We start from the raw sequence: 21,914 nt of genomic DNA on the forward strand, positions 1-21,914 counted from the left end.
GCCCACGGCTGCACAGGCCACTCCCAGGCTGAGCGCAGGGGACACACTGAGCTGGATGGAGACAGGCAGCTCCTGCCTTAGAGTGGGGAGCCCCTGGGCTGCAGCACCTGCCCCCGCTCCCCATGTGCACTGAGGGCCGAGCAGGGTGTCTCGCGTACCTTTGTCCAGCACAGGGCCGAAGATGGCCAGGCTGTTGTTGACTGTGGTGCAGTTCCAGCGGCGCCCGCGGAACTGGTGCTGGCACTCCTGGATGCTGATCTTCATGCCGTCCGCCACGCTGGGCATGATCTCCACGTAGTTCCGGCAGAAGCGCAGCTGCTTGGGTACCAGGCCTGGGATGCTGGCGCACAGGATGGGCTGAGTGCCCAGGGATGAGTACTGGGGCCCGACGGCCAGGGACCTGGGGTGGGGGGAGGCCCAGTGAGGGGGCGGCCCTGCGCCCGCCCTCCTCAGAGTGCCCGCGGCTCTTTCCTTTGCGGACGCTACTGCAATCCTGACCCCCTGGAAGGAAGCGGGTCCCTGCTTGATGCCAGGACAGCACCGAACTTGGAGATGCGCCCGGGGAAGGGGCGTGAAACCAGCCAGGGAAACGGTGGGTATAGGGTGGAGCTTCGGAAACGCAGGGAACAGAACCTGCAGGCTCGGGATGGATGGGTTAGCCAGGGGGCTGCTTGGAGGAAGATGAGGTGCCTGCCACGGGCCAGACAGGGCACAGCAGGGCTGATCCACAGGGTGAAAATCGCCCTGAGCTCTCAGCTGCCATCAGCTGTTCAAGCAACAGAGAGCCACACGCCCACCGTCTGGGTGCCCACGGACATTCCCAGCTCTGCCGTCAGGCCACAGCCACCTGAGGCTGCACCCAGGAGCACAGGTGAGGAGCTGGTGCTTGCACCTGCTGGGGAATGAGGGCACCACGCTGCTGGGGGGGCAGGTGCACCTCAGCCTCGCGCAGTCATGGGGGGACACAGCACGGTGGGGGCTCCTCCTGAATTGTGTTGGAAGACCTGCTGTGCGAAGGCACTGAGGGAACACCCGTCCCCCCCCCCCCCCCCCCCCGCAGCCACGGCTCCCACTCCCCACAAGCCTGGGACACTTCAATTAGGTGAAAAAACAAAACAAGAGAAATTTGATTTTCCGGTGTCACCTGCCAAGACGGCCGTGGCTACCGAGCCAGATGGTTAGATGTGGGACCTTCCCATCCCCGTGGGAAGTTCTCCTGGACTCCTCTGGTCTGGGGTGACCAACATGGTCCCTGATGGAGGTGGAGTTGGCCACACACACATGTACGTGTCCACACCCACCAAACCGCATCTATTTTACTGATGTGATCACACTTTGATTTCAGAGAAAGACCTGCCAGTTCCCGTTGGGGACAGGCAGCAACGAGCTTCTACAACCAGGTAGTGACACTCTGTAACACCCGCTGGGTCCCCAGGTGACAGTGGGTCCTGCCCCCCCCATGGATGCCCCCACCTGGTGCCCAGGGTGACAGTGGGTCCTGCCCCCCTCCATGGACGCCCCGCCCAGTGCACGCGTGCTCAGTCTCACACATGTTCCCCCTTCCAACCCAGGAGCCCGTCTCTCTCCATCCTGGGGCTGCTGGGTGTGCTGTGTCTGGGGCCTGGGGTGCAGATCCAGAGCAGCCCACACCCACCAGGATAGTTCCTGCTCACTTGGGGGCCTTGTCTGGGAAACTTCAGGCAAGAGGGCCTGTGTCTCTTTTGTTTGGGGGGAAAAACTGAGTCCAGGCGGCTTTGTGGACACCTCAGTGGAGCCCCAGAGGCTCTTCGGCTTGCCCTGGGCGGCTGAGCACCTGGGGGAAGACGGGACAGAGGCCTCCATGTCCCTCAGCAGCCCACACACCTGCATTAGGACAGCGACCTTAGGTAAGTCCTTCCTGGAGTCTGACCCAGTTTCGTGGGGCTGTGCTGGGACCATGGGAATGGGGAACCACTGTCAACCTGCCCTTTGGAAGCGCACAGCAGATGCTCACCCCCCCCCCCTCCCGCCAAGATCTTCCAGGCTGCCCTGCCCTGAGGCTGGAGGCCCAGCCCTTCAGCACCAGATCTGCTTCCTTGTTGCTGGGCCGAGAGCACCTGGACTGTGTGCTCTCCCCGCACATGCCACAGCCCTGAGTGGCTGCCCCAGTCCCCTGCATGCCCACACCCCCGGCTGTCTCCCCATGGACACAGCCTTCGTCGGCCTGCACCACAGCTCCATGGCCCTGGGGCCCTTCCTGGGCAGGGCACTGTGTCCACCCCTCCCCTCCTGCTCTGTTTCATCGGGAACATCAATGAGCAATTAAAGCCTGTGTGTCTGCCACAGCATCAGTGCCTTACAGGTGGAAGCCCGAGCCTTGCTGCCTTGCCGTGCGCAGGCCCTGCATCCCTGACCCTGCACACCTGCACACCATGTGCCGTGCCTGGGGCTCCCACTTTCAAGCACCACCATCTGAATCCTTACTTGGTACGCTGCCCTTAGGTAATGTCTGTTGTCACCCAGGTGCCACGATGAGCCTGGCATCACATACCGGAGGCCTCCCCAGTCCCGCGTGACCTGCGAGGGGGTGCTGGCTCACTCCTGTGGGCTCACCCCTTGTGGACCCTACTAAGTGCCAGGCGCTGGGCCAGGCCTGAGCCTCCCCACACTTCCCCACCCACTCTGCAGTCCATGAGCCCCAAAGTTTCCAGAAAGGCCACCCCCTTCCCCACCTCCCTGTGTAGTCTTGCTCTCTAGGGTGTGTTCTGTGCTCTGGGCCTAGAGCTCCTCCCCGGGCCTTCATGGACAACTCTGAGTGAAGAGCACGGGGCTGCCCCCATGGGGACCCAGGCACTGACCATGGCCATGAGCTTTGCAGTGGACAGAACAGGCAGGCAGGGCGGGAGGGATGCTGGGCCTGTGGGTTACATGGGCTGAGGGGTACATGCAGACCCACACCAGGGTTCTCTGGCTTTAGGGGCCGCACAGCCAGTGTGTAGAAGTGAGGCGTCCAGGCTGAGGAGATGGGCCTGGCTGGGAGGGGGCAGAGAGGACGGGGGAGGCAGTCGGGCCATGTGGGGGGACGGGCTGCATCCACCCCCTGTGCCCCCAATAGGATTCCAGCTGGAGCTTGCACAGAGGACCCATGAACCTGGGCTGTCCTTCACAATGTCGTCACCTGTGCTGCCTGTGCATCCTCCTCCTGCCAGTCCAGGTGGCCTGCCCACCGACGCAGCCTGGAATTGGCAGCAGAACAGGCTGGGGTGACTCCAACACGCTAATGAGCGGAGGGACCCAGTGGCAGGGTCCCTGAGAAGCAAGTAGCCAGGGGGCCAGGTGAGAACACGGCTGGGCAGATCACAGAGCAGGAGCTGCGGCAGGGTGGATGCTGGTTCCAGATCTTTCTGCAGCTTTTGTGGCCTCCCTGTACAGGAGTTTGCCCCTGCTTCCCCCTGGGTGGCCTGGCTGGTCATTCACCAGGCCCCTTTCTGCCTCCCGAGAAAGGGCTGATGTGGCCAGTCCTGGAGGCCACACTAGGTCAGTGAGGCAACTGTGGGGACCAGGCTGGTTGGGGTCTGTGCACCTCCCAGCACCCAGGAGCCCCAGGAGAGGTGCCTTGGAGGCCGTGGGTGGGGCGAGGCTGGGGACCCGCAGTTAGCAGGTCACCACAGGTGTGGCTGCATGGGGCTCGGGCTCCTCCACCCCAGGAGCCAGGACACCCACTGATGCTTGGACCACGGGAGACGTGCTTTCAAGCAAGCATGGGGCTCTGGTTCCTGACGCACCAGCCCCGGGGCTCAGTGCAGTGACACCTGAGATGAGATGAGAGGATGAGGTGGGCGCTGCTGGGCTGTGGGACAGCCATGCACGGTGGATAAACTGAGGGCAAACAATGTTCCCGCCAGGGGGCTTGCATCCATGCCAATGGCGAGACTCCCTCTGGGGGAAACACGGGGTGGGGGTCCCATCAGGGCCCTGGGGGTGAGCACTGCTGGAGGTTCCCGGCTCCTGGGGGTGGGCAGCAGGGGTGAGGGTTGGGGGCTCCCTTCAAGGTGCTTCCCAGGGGCCTGCCTCCTGGTGACCCCGGGGGTGGAGGAGTCCCTCCAGTGCCCTCCAGTGCCCCTGGTGTCACAGCCCTGCTCTAGCACGGGGGCGGGGGGGGGGGCTGTTTATCACAAGGGCCTTGACCCCTTCTTCCTGGTTCAGTATGCTTGTTCCCTTGGAGACTCGGGATGAGCAGAAAAGAAAGGCAGCACTTGATTCAGACACAGGTCGGGCAACCTGAGGGACTCACTGCGGGGGCGGATGGGGGAGGGCAAAGGAGGACAAGGGGCCCCCTAGAGCCCCTGCACTGCCCCGGAGGCCCACCCCCCTCCTCCTTCACAGGTCAGAGGGGGAACAGCAGCTGCCCCCCAGGCCGCGCTTGGCTGTGGGGAAGCAGAGCGGGGACTTCCACACTCACCGATTCTGGCAGCCCCTGGTTCCGGGGAGCTGAGTCAGCTCCTGCCCGCCCGCCCCAGCCCTCCACCTGGGCAAGCCCTGGCGCGCTGTACCCTGGGGCCAGGGAGCCAGCCCAGATGCCGGTCCAGCTGTTCTGGCCTCCACCAACCCTGGCTGGGTTCCCCTAACCCTGTCCTGACCCCACGCCCATGCCCACGCCCATGCCCATGCCCCCGGAGCTGCTTCCACAGACCTGTGTCCCAGAGCCGAGGGTGCTGCAGACCCTGTTTGAGGATGGTGGCCCACCAGGGCTTCCCATCCCACAGGGCAGGGGCCAGCATGACGCGTGAGGACAGGGTGAGGGGGCTTGTGGGGGCATGGGGTGGGGCTTGGCCGCAAAGGTAAGAAGGGCTCGTGAAAAAAGTAATCGCACGAAGTAGTTCAGTGGGCGCTTACTAAGCAGATTGAGGTGTTGTGTGGTGGTATGTCGGTGTATGGAATCGCTGCGGTATAACCTCACGCTGGGGGAACCCTAATGGGCCGTGCATGACTCCCCCACACGCCCAGGACTCAAATTCCTAAAGAGAAGGTAGACATCCCAATCTATCAGCACTCAGGAAACACAGCCTTCTGGGAGGAAGTGGGGGCGCAGGGTGAGGCCAGGGCCACATCCAGGGTGGGAGGAGCTGCAGGCCGAGCAGTGGCTGCAAAAGGCCTGTGGCTGCCTCCAGGGACTGGGGAATGAGGTTGCCCTGGCCTGTCCCAGGGTCTCCCTGGGAACTGGAGGCAGTGCCCAGGGGGGGACGGCACCATCATCTCCATGTCCTGCGTCGCCCCAAGCACTCCAAACACATAAAAAGCAAGAGCATGTAGTACAGGGCGGGCTCCTGGTCCTCCGGGAAGATGGCGACATCAGGCTGCTTGTGGTGCGAGGTCAGCGTGGTCTGCATGTAGGACGTGAGTGTGACAGGTGGGTGCTGTGGCGCGGAGGGCGTTAGTAGGTATGTCCTCACCAGCAAAGAAGGATGGCAGTGGGTGCAGAGTGCAAACCAGGAGCCGCAGCGGTGGTGATGGGTGCCTGGCTGCCATCTGACAAGAGGGCACCCTCCCTGGGACATGGACTCAGAAACCTGACTGCTGCCATGCCCCAGGTGCCTGGCTCCACTGCTGTCCACGGTCGGTACAAATGATGGGGTGGGGGGTGCCCGGTGCATCCAGGCTGCTCAGAAGCTTCCAAAGGGGACATGTGCCTCTGTGCCTGGGGAAGGCAGCATCCCTGCCAGGCCCTGATGGTGACCGCCCCAGGAGGCCCGATGACAGGCCCTGCGTGCATCAGGGTCACCGATGCCTGCCAACTGCCCGTCCAACTGCCCGTTCACCTTCGAAGCATGGCCTCCGCCTGGGAGCAAACATGGGACACGTGGGGCGTCCGGAGCTGCTGCTGGTCCTGTGCGGGGATGCTGTGCTCCCCCAGGAGCAGAGCACCACCCTGCCGGCCACCGTCGGCACAGCATGAATGAGAGGACTGGGTCCCCCATGGGCAAGGACCCAGACCTGACCGTGGAAGAGGTCGAACTCTGTACCCCAGGCTGGCAATTGCAGACCTGAGGGGCCCTGGAGAGCCACCCAGACCTGCAGCCTGCTGGGCCTGAGCTAACAGGTTGGAGCCGTCTGAGGCAGTGCAGTCAGGCCATGTGGGAAGCAGGAAAGACAGATATGTTGTCTGTGCTGGCCGGCCAGGCCTCTGGGTCTCAGGGACAGAGCCTTGCCCTGCAGTGGTGGGTCGAGCAGGGTGCCCCCATCATCCAACCACCTGGGCATTTGTTCCCTCCTGTCTCTCTCTGTGCCCCATGCCAGTTGTCCCCTGATCCCAGGCTGGCCGCTTCTCCTGCCCAGGCCCAGTCACCTGGGCGGCCCCGGGCTCAACTGGCCCTACAGGACTCCTGCAGACTCGCACAACCTTGGGGATGGTGCCCTGAACGCCTGGAACAGGACCCCCGCTCTGATGAAGACACCTGGCTGGTGTCCATGTGTTCTTATGCCAGAAGGGCCTCTGGCTTGCCCCCTCCTATACTCTCCTGCTCTTTACACGTAGGGAGTAGTGTGCGTACAACATAGCATGGGGACAGGCGTCTCAGCCAGCGTGCACCGCCCCAGCAGGCCCCATGGCACAGGTGCCGCGGGTGGTCTGCACAGCACATCGTTGTTTCTCACTGGTCTGGAGGCTGGACGCCCCATGATCGAGGTGCTGGTGAATGTGCGGTCCAGTGAGTCCCCTGGCAGGCAGGCAGCCACCGCCTCGAGACCCTCACGGATTAGGGACACAGAGAGGGCACTGGCCTCCTGTTTTTCCTACGGGGACCCCATGTCCACCATGGGACCACCTTCCCACCCTGTCCCCATGCAGGTCAGGACTCCCACACGAATTGGGGGCTCCAACGCCTGTCTGTGAGGGTCACATGGCCCACACTCGGGATCCTGAGTGTCAAAGATGTCCCGGGCCCCATACAGCTCCATGTCCATTGCTGGACAGTCATGGACGACAGGGAGCGGGGTGGTCTGCATCTGCCCCTGGCCAGCTGCACTAAGGCCCTTGCACCACACATTCTCCCTGCAGACACCCCAAGGGGGAGGGAAGAGTGATGCTGCATGGGGCCGCCCACTCCCTAACCTGTGAGAGGGTGCCTGGAGGGACCACGTGGACCAGGCCTCATGGACACTCAGAAGCCCATGCCGTGTGGTGGCCACGGGGCTTGCGTTGGGGTTGACTTCCGGTTGTCCCCTCAGCCTCACAGGTGACAGGTGTGCACACAGGGACAAGTGGGATGCTTCCTCCCGCAGTGCTGGGCCCATGGTGCCCATCTGTCTGGGTCAGGGTGAGGCTGTGACCCTGCTGGCTCCAGGGAAGGCTGATGGGCCTGCGGGTCTGGGGGGGCACAGGCCGCCGCACTCCTGCTGCACCCACTTCCGTTACCTTGCACCTGGCGCTGTGATTCACCCCTCGAGGAATTCACTGTATTTCCGCAGGCAGGGTGCCATCCCAGAGGGCGCCCACACCCTGCTGCCCAGCTGGATGTCATGCCCGCGACCTGAAGGGCCCTCAAAGCTAGGGCGTCCCTCATGAATGCACCCTGACCCAGCACCCTGTCTCGCTCTGAGCCTGTACCCAGACCCAGCTCCAAGACCCCTGCTGGCTGACCACACGGCAGAGGGGCCAACGTCCAGGAGCAGGTGATGGTGGTCTCCCCGGGTCTGAGAGACAGCCCCCAACTTCTAGAAGACGTGCTGTGGAGGTAAAGTGCAAGCACAACATGACACCTCTGCATGGCACCTCTGTGACCCCTGGGAAGGTGGGTGACATGATCCATGGGGAGGGGATCGTGCTGTGTGGACAGTGGCCCTGGACTCTGGTCCCGGCCTGTGGCTGAGGCCAGTGAGCCCTGCCCATCGCCCGCCAGCGCTAATGGTTTTCCCCTCCCAGGGAGTGCATGGTGTCAGTGGGCGGGCACCTGGCCAGGCCATCCTGCTCAGGGTGGAGCGGGCGCTGGCTGGGACACGCAGGGAGGAAGGCCCAGGCCCCAGCCTGGGCTGGCGGCCGTCATCCGCCGGGGCTTCACCATGATGGCGCGATGGGGCAGAGGGCAGAACAAATCTCAGGATATGTGGGGCGCCCGCCCATGGGCTGTGGGCACCATACTGCCTTCACTGGGGCCCCTGTGTCGGGGGCAGGTGTCAGAGAGAGGGGTTCTTGGGGGGGTTGGCTGGGCCTGGGAGACTCCATGCTTTACCTCCTTGCTGGCCTCCACCTCCCCAGCCTCCAGCCACCCTGTACCGAGGCTCCCGGGGCTGGGGGAGCTGAGTGCTGGCTGAGTGGGTCCACGTGTACCTGGCCTTCACCTGCAGCCACCACTCCAGCCCTGCTAGCCGCCTCCTCTGGGCCATGCAGAAGCCTGGCTCTACTCCTGCTTGTCCTTTCACATCTAGACCACTGGTGAGGGCGAGGCCAAGGGGCAAGGCCACCTCCTGTCATCTGAGGGCACAGAGTGAGCATAGCGCTCAGCTGGGTGTCTGCAGAGGAGGGCTTGCTGGGCCCCTGGCTCTCCCCCTGGGGACCATGTACCGGGTGTCACTGAGACACCCAGTTCCATCCACAGGCCGGATCCATGGTTATGTGGCTGGTCGGTGGTCCTGGGAGCTGAGGGCTGCCCAGCAGACGGAGGCTCTGTCCTCCCTGGGGGCCCACCTGCCGGGGCCTCCGGGGTTGCTTTTCTCTCTGCTTTCTCTCTCTCCATGGGGTGGGGTCCGGGGAGGGCCCGGGGCCCCCTGGCCCCTGCCCCTGCTGGGCCATCCCTCCCTGCCCGCAGCACACCCCCCTGCACCCCTGCTGCCCCGCCGGCTGAGCCAGGATTACTGACACATACTTTGAGCAAGTCCTGGCAGGCGGGCAGAGGCTCCTATGCCCGCGGCCATGCATTTGCCCGCTTCCCTGGGCGGCAGCAGCACGTTTTGTCAGGGAAGGAATGTGGAAGCACCAAAGTGCGAGACACCTTCAGGGTGTCACCTGGGGAGGCCGGGAGGGAGACCGAGGCAGCGCTGCCCAGTATGTCCTGGGGACTGGGGCCCAGAGCTGGGAGCTCAGCTAGCGGGTACGGGAACGCCTGGCAGTGTCCTCTTGTCCCCCGGGGGGTTTCTGTTTCTCACGGGAAAGATTCCATCACTCACTCACTCATTCATTCATTCATTCGCTGGGTCCAGGACGGGAATCTTCCTGGGCAGCTGAGGGCTGAAGGGTGGAGCAGGGGAAGGACAGAGCCCAGAGACTGTGTGGGGCTTCACAGCGGGTATGTGGGCACCGCCCTTCTGCTGGCTCTGCAAACAGGGGCTCAGGGCCCTGGGGCCTCTGCATCCTGTGCCTTCTGGGGCCTGCGCACCTGCTTCCCGTGACGGGCAGCTCATCCCCTCTCGGCATCATGTGGGCACTACTGTCATCTCTGGGAAGCTGGCCCAGGACCCACCCTGCCTCCTGAGGCTTCTCGATCCTTTGACCAGGCTTGGGGGTCAGCTGGGGGGGGGGCAGCTGCAGAGTGTACACCTGCTGGTGTGGGCAGTCACTTGTGGAGGGGTGCCAGTCCAGGGAGATGTCCCTCACTTGGGCTTCCTGGTCGATGAAGGTGCAGCTTGACCTAACAACTTGGGTTTTGGGGTTTTTTAAATTTTCCTATCCCTTATTACAGAGTACATAAAATCCTGCATAAAAAGTAGAGCGAAAGAAAGCACAACTGGCATGTTGTCCCCAAGTGGCCTTTCAACTTCTGTCATTTCCTCACGGACAACCATCTGGATGGCTCTGGCCTGGAGGCTACTGTGACTGGTCCTGGGTTGCACCCGCAGAATGGTGGCAGCGCCCCCAGGGACCCCTGCAGCCAGCAGCGGGAGGCCTGCACACAGGACCCACCTCAGGAAATGTGGCTTTACAGCTCTAAGACCATTTCCGCCCCCATTGTGTTGCCGCCCAGTCCTTCGGCCACCACAAGGGATGCTAGCAGGTTTATGCAAATACGACAGAAAATCATCTAATAAGAGCCCAGTGAGGTGTGGAGACACAGCCTGGGAGAGCCGGTCCTGAGTGGGGGGCAGCCAGGTTGGGGGTGCTGGAGGCTGGGGAGACACATGTGTGGTGCCCTGCAGGAGCAGGAGGTGAAGTGTGCCCACACAGTGGCTCTCTAGAACAGGTGCTCTGACCATGTATCTTTGACCCATGGCCCTGGATACGAGGATGCTACTGGTGGCCGTGTGGGGGGACACTGCCCCCAGCACCCTGAGATCCTACAACACCAGAGGGGTCAACCTGCTGTCTGGAGTCCTCTGGTCTTAGGGCCTTGCTACTGTCCTTAGCAGCCTTGGGGCAGCAGATGGAGACTGAGAGGCAGGCAGAAGGAGCAGGGAGACTGGAGCAGTGATGGGCAGGGCCGCCCTGGGGAGGGGGTGCAGGGGTGCAGATTCACCAGAGACAGGGCAGCTCAGGAGGGGCGTCTTGTCCATGGGCCCTGCTGCATGCGAAGTTCAGCCCTCAGGTCCCACTCACCTGACACAGGTAACCCCTCACCCCTCCTCTTTGCCCCGTTGAGGCTGGTGCCTCAGGGGCACCCCCAGAATGCCCCTGGCCAGCCACCTACTCTGAACTTGAGGTGAACCTGCACCCCACAAACAGCGGGCACAAGGAGACCTAGGTGGGGGCCAGAGGGGCGGTATGGGGGGAGGGCCAGGCAGAGAGAAGGCTCTGGAAGGTGGAGGCATTGGCTGCTGAGCAGGCCCTCCTGGGGCCAGAGCTCCTTCCAGTTGGGAGTCTGCATGGGGGATGTTGGTAGGTGGAGCGAGAAGGCCCTCTGAGGGAGAACCTGGGGGGGCCTCACTGGGGTACATTTTGGGCCAGTCCCCGTGTTGTCTGCTCCAGGGCCCAGCCTCTGTGCTGGAGAGCTTGCTGTGCTGGGGAGAACTAGGCGGTCGCTGGCCACTGGGGCTATAACTCCAGGGCAGAGAGGGTGTGGGGTTAGCAGCAAGGGCAGGCTGGGCCCAGGGGGTTACAAGACACCCTCTGCCCAGACTCGGGGACACAGGCTGAGGGAGCCCAGAGTGCACCATGGGGCACTGGCACCTACTGAGTAGCAGAACTCTGCGCGTCCCCTCGACCCTGAAGCCTTCCAGCATCTGCAGGGCCCTCCTGCAGTTCTAACTCTGAGCATCCTGGTGTCCCAGGGAAGGGGGAGCCTGCAGTGTGCAGCTCTGTCAAGGCTCTGCTCCCTTCTCTGCAGTCCCCCTGGTCCCGCCCAGAGGAGCCCAGAGACACACTCTCAGCATCAGGTGTTGGGACTGTGTCTGCATGTCCCTGAGGCTGGGCTGGGACCTGCCCCGGCACCGCGGGTGAGGGATGTTTCCGTGAGTGCTGGGGAGCGGGTGGCCCTTGGGATTCCTGCAGGGCAGCTGCCAGGAGCGCTGGCTCCTCCTCCCCCTCCACCCTCCCACCAGGAGCCACACCAACTTCAAAAGCCTAATTACTCCCGATTTGGGCTGTTTCCTCATCCTTCCCGCAGGTGAGAAAGCCCCCGTTACTTTCACTTTTATATGCAAGGTGTGCCGAGGGGGGGCATAGCTTCGTGGGGGAGAGAGGATGAAACCACAACCAATTAGGGAGGCTGGGCATGAAGGTGAGAAGTTATAAAGATGAGACCCTCAGCGCCACGGGGAGGAGGGCAGAGAAAGGAGGAGCCTCCAGGGTAAGCTCCGCCAGGTAGGATGTGAACACAGGAAGGCTTTCCCTTGCTGGATGCTGTTGAAGTGGAGCCTTTCCATGTGTGCCCTCCTCACCATTCTGCCTGCAGTTGGTGCAGAGATGGCTCCCTCCTGTCCAGCTGGTCTGCGGCCAGACAGGAGGCCAAACCAGCCGCCCCCAGGGCACCCTGAGCTGGTGTGTGCCACAGGGGCCTCTCCTTAGGAAGCAGAATCACTGAGGGGGGTTTCCATGGCACCCCTTCTCTCTGGGGCCAAACAGGAATTGGGTGAATTGCTGAGTGCAAGGGCTCCTCCCCACCTGCCTGGAAAATGCGGGGCTGCACCCGGTCCACTGGAGCATGTGCCGGCCCATTCAGATGGAACACACCTAGCCCAGGTGCGAAGAGGAGCACACCTGTGTGTGTATGCGTGGGGGGGGGTGTCAAGGCCAGGAGCCTCAGGGCCAACAGGACACAGATCCCAAGGTGTGGGGAAGGTCGCGCAGGCTGGTCGCAGGGCTCTTCCCTTTGGGAGCAGCGGCAGGGGCGAAGGGAGCTTCCTCCTGCGCCCAGGAATGTGGCGGCGGCAGAGTCTAATTAGAAGCCTGCGCTGGAGCGCGGCCGGGGCTCTCTCGGACTGTACCCCCCCCCCCTCAGCCGCAGGCTCCGCCGCCCCAGCCCACGCTCCGAGCGACGGGGCGCTGCAGGTGCGGTGTGCGCCGTGAGGCCGCCGGGGTCCCCGAAGGGCCTCGCCCAGGTCCCTGGGCCGGCCTGTGCCGCCCCTCCCGCCCCGCCCCGCCCAGCTGCGTTGGGACCCGCGGCGCCCCTGCTCCCGAACCATCTCGGAGAGAAAAATTATTATCGGATTAGATGTACTTCAGCTGGCTCGGATCCCCCCTTCCCCTCGGTGTAATTATTATAATACCAGGCAAGCCGTCGGAGCCGGTTCCTGTGTGTGTGTGTGTGTGTGTGTGTGTGTGTGTGTGTGCACATGTGTGCGCGCACTCCCCAGCAGGCATGTGTAGGGGAACCTTCTCTCCAGCTCCAGGCATCCCCTCAGCCACCACCGTCCGGTCTCCGGACTCTCCCAGCGCAACCCAGCACCCCGCTGCTGCCTGACCTTCGCTGGCCGGCCTCTGCCTAATCAGATACCCGGGGGGGAGGGTGGCCCTGACTCCCCCTCGCCCCACTCCCACCCCGTCTGTGTGCAGCAGACCCTGCGGACCTGCCCTTGGTTGGTCTGCACCTTCACCTCGGTTTTGCTAGGGTCTCCCTGCAGTGTGCGAGCTCTGGGCGGAGGGCGCGGCCCCCAGCCTCCTCGATTGCCTGGCCTCACTTCGGAGCCTCCTCGCCCTCCCTCCGGGTCCAAGGCCGCGAGCAGAGGCCCCTCGGGACACCCCCCCTGCGCGCACACACAGAGCCGGGAGGCGGCAGGGCTGGCGCTGGCCCCAGTGGCCGCCACTCCCGGCGGGTCCTGCTGTCTTTACGTAACCGCGCCGCCGCCAGCGGCTGGGGCTGGTCTCACCCACTTTGTCTCGAGGTGTGCGCGTGTGTGCGTGCGACACGGTCCTTGGGGAGGTGCACCCGCTCGCCCTCCTGGCTTCTGGCCTCAGGCTGCCTGGCTGTTGATGCCGTCTCTGCGGACAGCGTTCCCGCCTCTGCCCAGGCGCTGCGCCCCTTCCGACGCCGGCGGGCCCCACCAAGCCCGGGACGCCAAAGTCCCCGGAAGCTCCGACACCCGCGTCCCAGCCCCGGCCCCAACAGGTCGAAAGTGGCCGCCAAGAAAACAAGCCGCCCGCGCCCGCGGAGCCGGAGGGGCAGGGCGCGGGCTCCGGGCCACCGCGGGGCCCTGCCCGAGGGGACCTCCGAGACCCAGGCGGACGCACAGGAGACTCACTCACCACCAGATCGGGTAGCTGCCCAGCGCCTGCTTCAGGCCGTAGAGGAATAAGAAGTACCCGAGCAGGGCCATCGCCGGGCGGGAGAACGCGAGGTCCGGGAGTCCACCCCGAGAGCACCGGCGCCGGACCCGGCCAGGCCCTGGGAGCTGGCGGGCGGCGGCGCTGGGCCCTCCTGCGGCCGCGAGGTGCGCGGGGTGCGCGGGTGTGCGCCGGTGCGCGGACTCCGAGGGCGGCGCTGCGCCAGGTGGGCCGGCGGCCGGGCGGCGGGCCGGGGCCCGGGGCGGCGCGGGACGGCGGGGGCGGGGCAGCGCCGCGGGGGGCGCCCGCCGGGGCTGGGGCTGGGGCCAGGGCCGGGGCGGGGCGGGCAGGGGGCGGGCAGGGGGCGGGCGGGGCCCTGGAGCTGGGGCGGGGGCGGCGGCTGCGGCCCTTCCAGTGGCTGCGGGGAGCGCGGGGTGCGCGTGGTGCGCCAGCTCCCAGGGCCGCGCTGTGCCAGATGGGCGGCCGCTTGGGCGGCCGGCGGAGGCCGGGGCCGGGGTGGTCCGCAGGCGTCCCCTCCGGGCTCCAGGACCGCGCCGTGGCGGGGAACCCCGCGCGCCCCGCGCTCGCCGCGGGACGCGCTGTCTGGCTCCGGCTCGCGCTCCCACTGCGGCTCTGCCGTGCGCGCCCTCCTGCTCTCAGAGTGGCGGGGCTGCACTCCCTTTCTTCCGTCTCCTTGGCACGGGGACCCGTTCCTCCGAGGCCAGGTCGGCGCGAGCTGCTCTCGGCTGGTCCACCGGGAACCGAGCTGCCCGCGCCGCTCGCTGCGGACCGCGGCGGTGCTGAAGGCGGCCTGCCCTGGGGACGGTGGCTGGGTGGGCGGCCAGGGTGCAGCCCCTTATCTGAAGGCTGGGATGGGGACCTGGGCTGTCTGGAGCGCAGGTGTTGACGCCTCCAACTTGTCCCCCACACCCCACCAGGAGAGAGGACGCCCAGTGCGTGGCGCCTCCGGGGAGGGCAGCGCAGCCACGGGTCCCCGCTCTGAGACCTCCAATCCCGGGGTCTACCCAGCTCTGCTAGTCTCCCCAGCCAGAGGGATTTCGGACAATTTAGGTAAGCCTTACGCTTTAGTGTGGGGGAAGGGCGAACCAGAGAAGGAACGTGACTTACCCAAAGTCTCAAAGAGTGGTAGCAGTAGCCAACCCCCTCCCCGCCCCCCGCCGGCAGTCCCGGGAGCCCTGCTTGCACATTCTGGGGTAGGTCGAGGGACCCCAGGGGGACTTTCATTGGGGAAGGGAAGACCCAAATCCTGAACTCTCCCAGCTTCCCCTGGGCACAGGTGAGAGGGTCTGAGCCCGCCCTGCCTGTGGTGGGAGGCGACCCGTCAGTCTCCACGAAGCACAGAAGGAATTCATGTCACCACGATGGGGTAAAGGAAGCAGAACTACAGCTTGAAATCCCAACTCCATACTCTTCTCTGGTGTCTCTTGTCCTGTGGACCCCTGCCCCCCATGAGTCCCCTCAAGCCGGGCCTTATTGCCTGGTCCACCGTGGGAGCCCCATGGAGAGGCCATGGTTTGGGCATGTGGCCGCTTCTCCAGGCAGGGGTGGCTTAGCGAGCTTCCAGGTTTGGCGCTGAGAACCAGGGGCAGGTCACACCCACTGCATGCTGCCCCCACTCACTGTGGTTTCCCCATCTGCCAAGAGAGGCAGTCCCAGGGTCGGTCACCTGGGTGACAATGTCAGGAGTCCCTTCCCAGATACAGAGCTAGAGCCCTTCTCTTTCTTTCTTTCTTTTTTTTTTTTTTAAATAAATTTATTTTTATTGGAGTTCAATTTGCCAACATACAGAATAACACCCAGTGCTCATCCCATCAAGTGCCCCCCTCAGTGCCCGTCACCCATTCACCCCCACCCCCCGCCCTCCTCCCCTTCCACCACCCCTAGTTCATTTCCCAGAGTTAGAGTCCTTCTCTTTCAAGGAAACCTTCCTCCACACCGCCTTTGGGATCCAGTTAAGTCTATGCATGCCCGGACCCTCTACCTGCCCCCCCTTTTCTCCGTCACTGCAAGCCCCCCACCTGCAGCGCGAAGGAGAGAAGATTCTGGAATGAAACAAGGTGGGCGGGAGGGGAGCTGGCTCACCCTCCTCTGGACTTTCCCTCTCTCTCAGCGAAAATCCCACCCAATTATCGCATTACCGGAGACCTGGGCTGTGTGAGTGGAGTGGGGGCTGCGCTGAGGCGGCAGGCTCCCACACCCGCCCTGGCTCTGGGGCCAGGGAATTAGAGCCATTATGGGGAGCCCCCAGTGGCTGCTGGCTCTGCACACACAACGGGGAAGCTATCCAAGCCCAGGGGGGCTTTACTCAGAATGGAGCTGATGGGCAGTTGCCCCACCTGCCAGGTCCCTTGGGGCTCGGTGTGCTGCTGGCTTCTCCCTCCTTCGTCCCTGCCTTGCTGTGCAGGTGACAGGGAGGGGAGCATGAGCTGAGCAGCCCCTGTGGTGCAGGGGGAGACAGTGGAGTTCCCTGAGGATGTGCATCTTGCATGTCTTTGGTGGTGGCCTTGGGCTGGGGGCTCCCAGAGCCCTTCATTCCCCTGCTGCGGTCTCAGTCAGAGCCTCCGCCCCTGCCTTTGAGCACAGCGATAAGGGGATCAGGACCCTGGAGGGCAGGTTGGCCTGGTGGGGGCTCACATGGAGGGGGGGTGGAGGGGGTTCTGCTTTATTGTCTGGGTGTCCTCAAGGCTCCGGAGTCTGTTTCCTGAGACCCCAGAAGCATGGGGTTGGGATGGTGTTCCTTCCAGCTTCCTGACTTCCAGCTGGGAATTCTTCAGGAGGGTAAAGGGCAGCTGGGTAAGTGTTTGCTGGGCGCCCTGCTCCAGAGGTGCCTGCCTCGGCCTTGGCACCCTTCCTCCTGCAGTGCCCCCTGCTGTCTCACAGAGGACAGATTGGCCTGAGGACTCCCCGTGAATGGGTGACCTGGGTGGAAGAGTCCCAGAGGCCCCCAGGGGAAGAAGTCACGTCCCAGGAGCTCTGGAAGCCCAGATGGGGGGCACTTTGCTTTGTGAGAGAGGCAGCCCCATCTGTGGCCGAGTGTCCGGGGTCAGTTCTTACTGTTTACTCACTTGCTTCCTGGCAGGGAGGATCTGGGCAGCCAGGGGAAGGGTCACGGGCAGGGTGAGAGGAGGGCCTGGGATCCTGGGGATCACCCAGGGACAGCCACTCGTCAGGGCGGGTGCTCACACCCAGAGCTGGACTTGCTTTCCTGCCTCACCTCTCGTGGAACCCAGTCCCAGAGACCCTGCCCAACTCAGCAGCCACTTGGTCCAATACTGAACATAGGACTCAGGAGGTCTCTGAAAGAAATACAATGTGTAACCCGTTCTCCTGTGTCTGCCGCAGCGCCTCATGTCACTGCTGCTGGCTTTTCATCGTGGAAGCAGCCAGGGCCCAGCAGAGATCATAGGCATCTCTTCCATGGATAATGCCCCAGCTCTGGGTCTGCAGTGCCCTGGGGACTTGCTGGGGTGCCCTGGTGTGCCTTGGCACACCATTTGGGAACCATGGTTCTGATAAGCAGGACCAGCAGGGGCTGGGGGAGGGGAGGTCTGCTGTCACACTGGCCCACGTTCCCTCTCATCTTGTGCTCTAAGAGCCTCCTCTCCAGCCCAGATTTGGGTCAATTTTTACTTGCTCTTGATTTCCAGAACATTCTCCTTGTAGTTGCAGGCTATCCCATCAGACAACTTCTCTGAGACCCTCTGAGCACAGTGATGATGCCATGTGCCCTGGGGTCCTAGCCCTGCCTGGCATCCTGGGAAGCCACGTTCAAGGAAGTTCAGAGCAGCTCACTGCCAACTTTCCTCACACCCCAGACAGACTCCAGGCAGGATGAGGGTGGTGGTGGTGGTGTCTCTGGATTACGTTAGCCTCAGAAGTAAGTCCCTCCAGGTCTGAATGCCAGTGATGGGGCTCTGGGCCTCAAGGTGAGGCAGAGAGGGTGTGTGTGGAGCATGTTCCCACAGGGAGCACGTATGATCCATGTGGTTTCTCCCCATGCACTGGAGTTCCCCAGGACTGGGAGCTTGCCGAAGTGTGGGGCAGTCCTTCTGGGAACCAACCTGTCCATCTCAAGTTATCCTCCACAATGGGCGCTCCCCCAGCCTGGGCCAAGACCAAACCCCGGATCGGCCTCTCCTTGCACAGGGGAACTGCATTTGGGGGTGTCTGGAACCTCCTCCAGCGCCCACCATGCCTTCGTGCTGGGGAATCAGCAGCCACCCAGCCTGCCCCTTTGGGTGTCCCATGGGGGACTGCCCTCAGAGGCTTGGTGAGTTAATGTCGCCCGAAGCTGGACTCCTGTGTGCATTCTGGGCTGTACAACCCTGGCTCCTGTGTCTCACTGCCCAGCCTCCTGCCCCTGGCTCTGGTTAGGACAGGGCTACCTTGCAGGTCCCTGGCAGACCCTGTGCCCCTTACAGTTTGCATTGTACTTGAGCCTGCTGTCCCTGGTCACTCGGATGGACGGAAGTGGGTCATGTGGGAATCCCAGTGTCATGGAAGAGGGGCAGCAGGCTGTAGCTCCCCAAGTAGCCACACACTGCATTGTCCCTGAAGGAGCGTTTGCTCTGGACATGCTGGCATCACCCAGCCACAGGGGCAGGAGACCCAGAGCAGTTGGAAAGTAGAACCACTGGATCTCGGCATCAACTGCTTCCCAAAGCAGGGAGCCACAGGGAGAGTCTTAGGATAGTGAAGAAACAGAGAATGGGGTAAAAATCAGAGTGGTCTTGCAGTCCTGCCAGCAGCACAGTGTAAGTCAGCTGTCCTGGAGGCCAGGAAGGTGCAGGGGAGGGGCGGGGGGGGGGGCGGCCCTTGAATGCTGGCACCAGGGCCTCGCTCACCCACTTGCAAGAGGAGAACGTGAGTCAGCTGGACTGACCACGACAGCTGCTTCTGGGCCGACAGCACCACCATGTGGAGATGCTGAGGGAGGTGTGGTGGCGGCGCTGCCAGAGTCACAAAGGGCCTGCAGGCCTGGGGCTCAGCTGTAGATGGAGCAGGCTCAGCACCCTTCTGCCCCCTGGTGGCACACTCTCCTCCTGGCAACAGTGGTGCCCACATTAGGTGTGGCTTGCGAACTACTTGATGCTGAAATGGCTCTAGACGTGGTGTCACTACCTCCAGGGCAGGAGTCACAGCTCAGGCCACCCCGCGGTCAAGATTGAGGTTCGTGAGGTGAGTATTCAGAGCATCCAATGAGGACACGGCCTGGGCGGTGGTGTCCTCCCTGTGCTGCCCATGACTTGCCCACAATGTCTGACTCCCCCTACCCAAGACTGTTGTGTGCACCCCTAGTGCCACCTTGGGGCTCCCTGGGCTGAGGAAGCAGGATCACCTCCCCACACCTCAACTTTGGGCTCAGTGGGTCAGGAGGGGTGGGCAGGTCAGGGCCCAGGGCTGGGACTGACAGTGTCTCCATGGGCCACTCCCTCAACCTTGCTCTTCTCCAGCTGAAATGGGATCTGGTGACATGTGTCCTGAAAAGCTCTACCCCACCCCACACACACACCTGCTCTGCAGGTCCTCTTGCCCAGCTTCCCCATCAGCTCCTCCTCTGCCCAAGAAGACAGTGTTTCCAGCTGCCAGGCTGGTCCAAGAGAGTCAGGAAAGCATGTGTTCCTGCCTCCCACTCAGCAACCACCCCCTGTCTCTAATTTTCCACCTGTTCGCAGCTCCCCACTCTCAATCTAGAGGCTAGGTGCTACTTTAAGTGGTATCATTTCTTCCCATTTCCAGTTCCATTATTTGTTGCTACTATGTAGAAATACCACTGATTTTAGGACATTGAACTTGTGTCCTTCTTAAACTCACTTGTTAGTTCTACTGTTTTTTTTTTTTTTCATAAGTTCTGGAGGATTTTCTACACAGACATGGTGTCATCTGTGAATAGAGACACTTCTATCTCACTTTCAATTTGGGATACCTTTTATTTCTTTTTCTTGCCTTATTACATTAGCTGGAAATGCCAGGATAGGGTCAATAACCAGACCCTCTTCTTGATTTAGGGGCAGATTCTGAACAGGCATGCACTGTTTCATTTAGATATGATGCCAGTGGAAGATTTTGTATAGATGCTCTTTATCAGGTTGAGGAAGTTCCCTTGTATTCCTCATGAGCTGAGTTTTTATCCAAATGTCAGAATTTGCCCACTGATTTTCTTCATCTATTGAGACAATTGATGGTTTTTATTTTTTAGTCTGTTAATATACATAATGGTATTAACTGATGTTTAAATATCAAGCCAACCTTGCATTCCTGGGATAAATCCTGTTTGGTCATGATGTACTGTCCTCTTTATATACTGTTCAATTGGAAATGCTAAAGCTTAGTTAAGAATTTTTGCATCTATGTTCATGAGGGATATTGGTCTGGTATCTTCTTTCCTTATAATATCTGTCTGATTGGGGCATCAGGATAATCCTGGTCCACACGGACTCCTTAGGAATATCACAACCTCTTTAATGTCCTAGGAGAGTTTGTGGAGAATTGTTAGTATTTTTCTTGTATGATTAGTAGAACATGTGCTGGTCAGCACCCAGGGATGACTTGAGGAGCACTCTGCAGGTCCTGGGAGTGCTGTCCATATGGTCTTGTCCTCTCTGGTGCTCTGTTTTATGAGCTCCAGCCAATCTGGATTCATAGACCCCCAACTCTCTCCTTATCCAGGAGGGCTGGGTCCTCCTCCCTGTGGCAGGGGGGACTTTCCCCCATTGGTCTGGCAATTCCTACCTTGCTTTTTACCCGTCTTTTAAGGATGACTGTCCTACAATGGCTGACACTCATTCCCTGTGGTTTCGTGTATTTTCCCCATTACTTTTCTGTTGTTCGTTGTTGTTGTTTTATATAAGAAGGTAAATCCATTCCCCATTACTCTGCCTGGGATGGAAGCAGAAGTCTTGATGTCAGTCACATTGATTTTAGTTCTGCTATTGGGTGCAAAGTGGTGGCTCACTGCAGTTTTGATTTGCACTTTTTCTCATAACATCTGTGTATCTTCTTACTTTGAAGTATCTGTTTGAGTGTTTTACTCATTGTTTTATTGAGATTTTTGCCTATATTTTTATTTGTAGGAGTTCCTTATACATCCTGGATGCAAGTCCTGTGAGTGTGGTTTCATGAAAATTCACCACATGTGTAGAACCACTACCCCGATCTTGTGAACCTCCTCCGTCACCTCAAAAGCCTCCCTATGTGGCTCCTTTCATCCACCACTGGTGTGTCCTCCATTCTCAGTAATGTCCTTTTGAGAATGTCATATCAAGGAATCATGTGTTAGGCGACACTTTGAGACTGTCTTTCACTTGGCAGAATGCCTTTGAGCTTCATTGAATCACTGTGTTTATTAATAGTTCATTCCTTCTTGTTGCCCTCACCGCAGGGGGGCACTATGTTTGTTACTCATTTGCCCTTTCTCCTGTTGAAGGCCATGTGAGTCTTTACCAGTGTTTGGCAATTGTGAGTAGAGCTGCTCTCTAAACTTCAGTGTGCATGTTTTTTTGTCTGAACCAAAGTTTTATTTTTCTCAGGAGTAAATACCTAGGAGTAGGATGAAAGGTCACATGGCAAACATGTGTTTGACTTTATAAGAAGCTACCAAACTGTTTTCCAGACTGGCTGCACCGTTTTGCATTCCCACTAGCAACATATACATTCCAGTTGTTTTTGCTTCCTGGTTAATACTTTGCATTTCATCGTCAGGGCTGTTTTTTTCTTTTTTAAATCTTAGCTGTTTTAATAGATATGTAGTCATTGCTCATCATGGTCTTCACATACATTTCCCAATGGCTAATGTGGGTAAGCACCCTTTCATGGACCACTTTGCCTTCTGGGTATCCTCTTTGGTGACATATCTTTTCAAATCTCTTATGCATTAAAAAACCTTTTTTATTTAAAAATAACCATAGATCTGGGGTACCCAGTGTCTCAGCCAGTTAAAATGTCCAACACATTGGTTTCAGCTCAAGTGCTGATCTCAGGGTCATGGGATCGAGCCCCAAGGCAGGCTTTGCATTCAATGGGGAGTCTGCTTCTGTTCACTCTCTCCTTCTGCTTTTCCCCCAGTCTCTCTCTCTCTCTCACACACACACACATTACCTCTCTCAGATAAATAAATAAATAAATAAATAAATAAATAAATAAATAAATAAATATTTTTTAATAAATTTGTTTTTTATTGGTGTTCAATTTGCCAACATACAGAATAACACCCAGTGCTCATCCCATCAAGTGCCCCCCTCAGTGCCCGTCACCCAGTCACCCCCACCCCTACTCACCTCCCTTTCCA

The 21,914-nt window shown here is 60.7% G+C and overlaps 1 protein-coding gene across 1 annotated transcript in view; it reads right to left on the minus strand.

The window, feature by feature from the left end:
* WNT3A (Wnt family member 3A) overlaps positions 1-13,799 on the minus strand; it is a 44,585-nt gene extending 30,786 nt beyond the window's left edge. Inside the window, exons 1-2 of the mRNA XM_025988690.2 lie at positions 13,589-13,799; positions 159-400 (exon numbers count right to left, since the gene is read on the minus strand). Of these exons, the coding sequence (XP_025844475.1) occupies positions 159-400; positions 13,589-13,659 (313 nt within the window). The 5' untranslated portion in view covers positions 13,660-13,799. The remainder of the gene's footprint in view (positions 1-158; positions 401-13,588) is intronic.
* Between the last annotated feature and the right edge of the window lie 8,115 nt (positions 13,800-21,914).

The sequence above is a fragment of the Vulpes vulpes genome, chromosome 7 (genome assembly GCF_048418805.1).
Source record: "Vulpes vulpes isolate BD-2025 chromosome 7, VulVul3, whole genome shotgun sequence".
NCBI lineage: Eukaryota > Metazoa > Chordata > Mammalia > Carnivora > Canidae > Vulpes > Vulpes vulpes.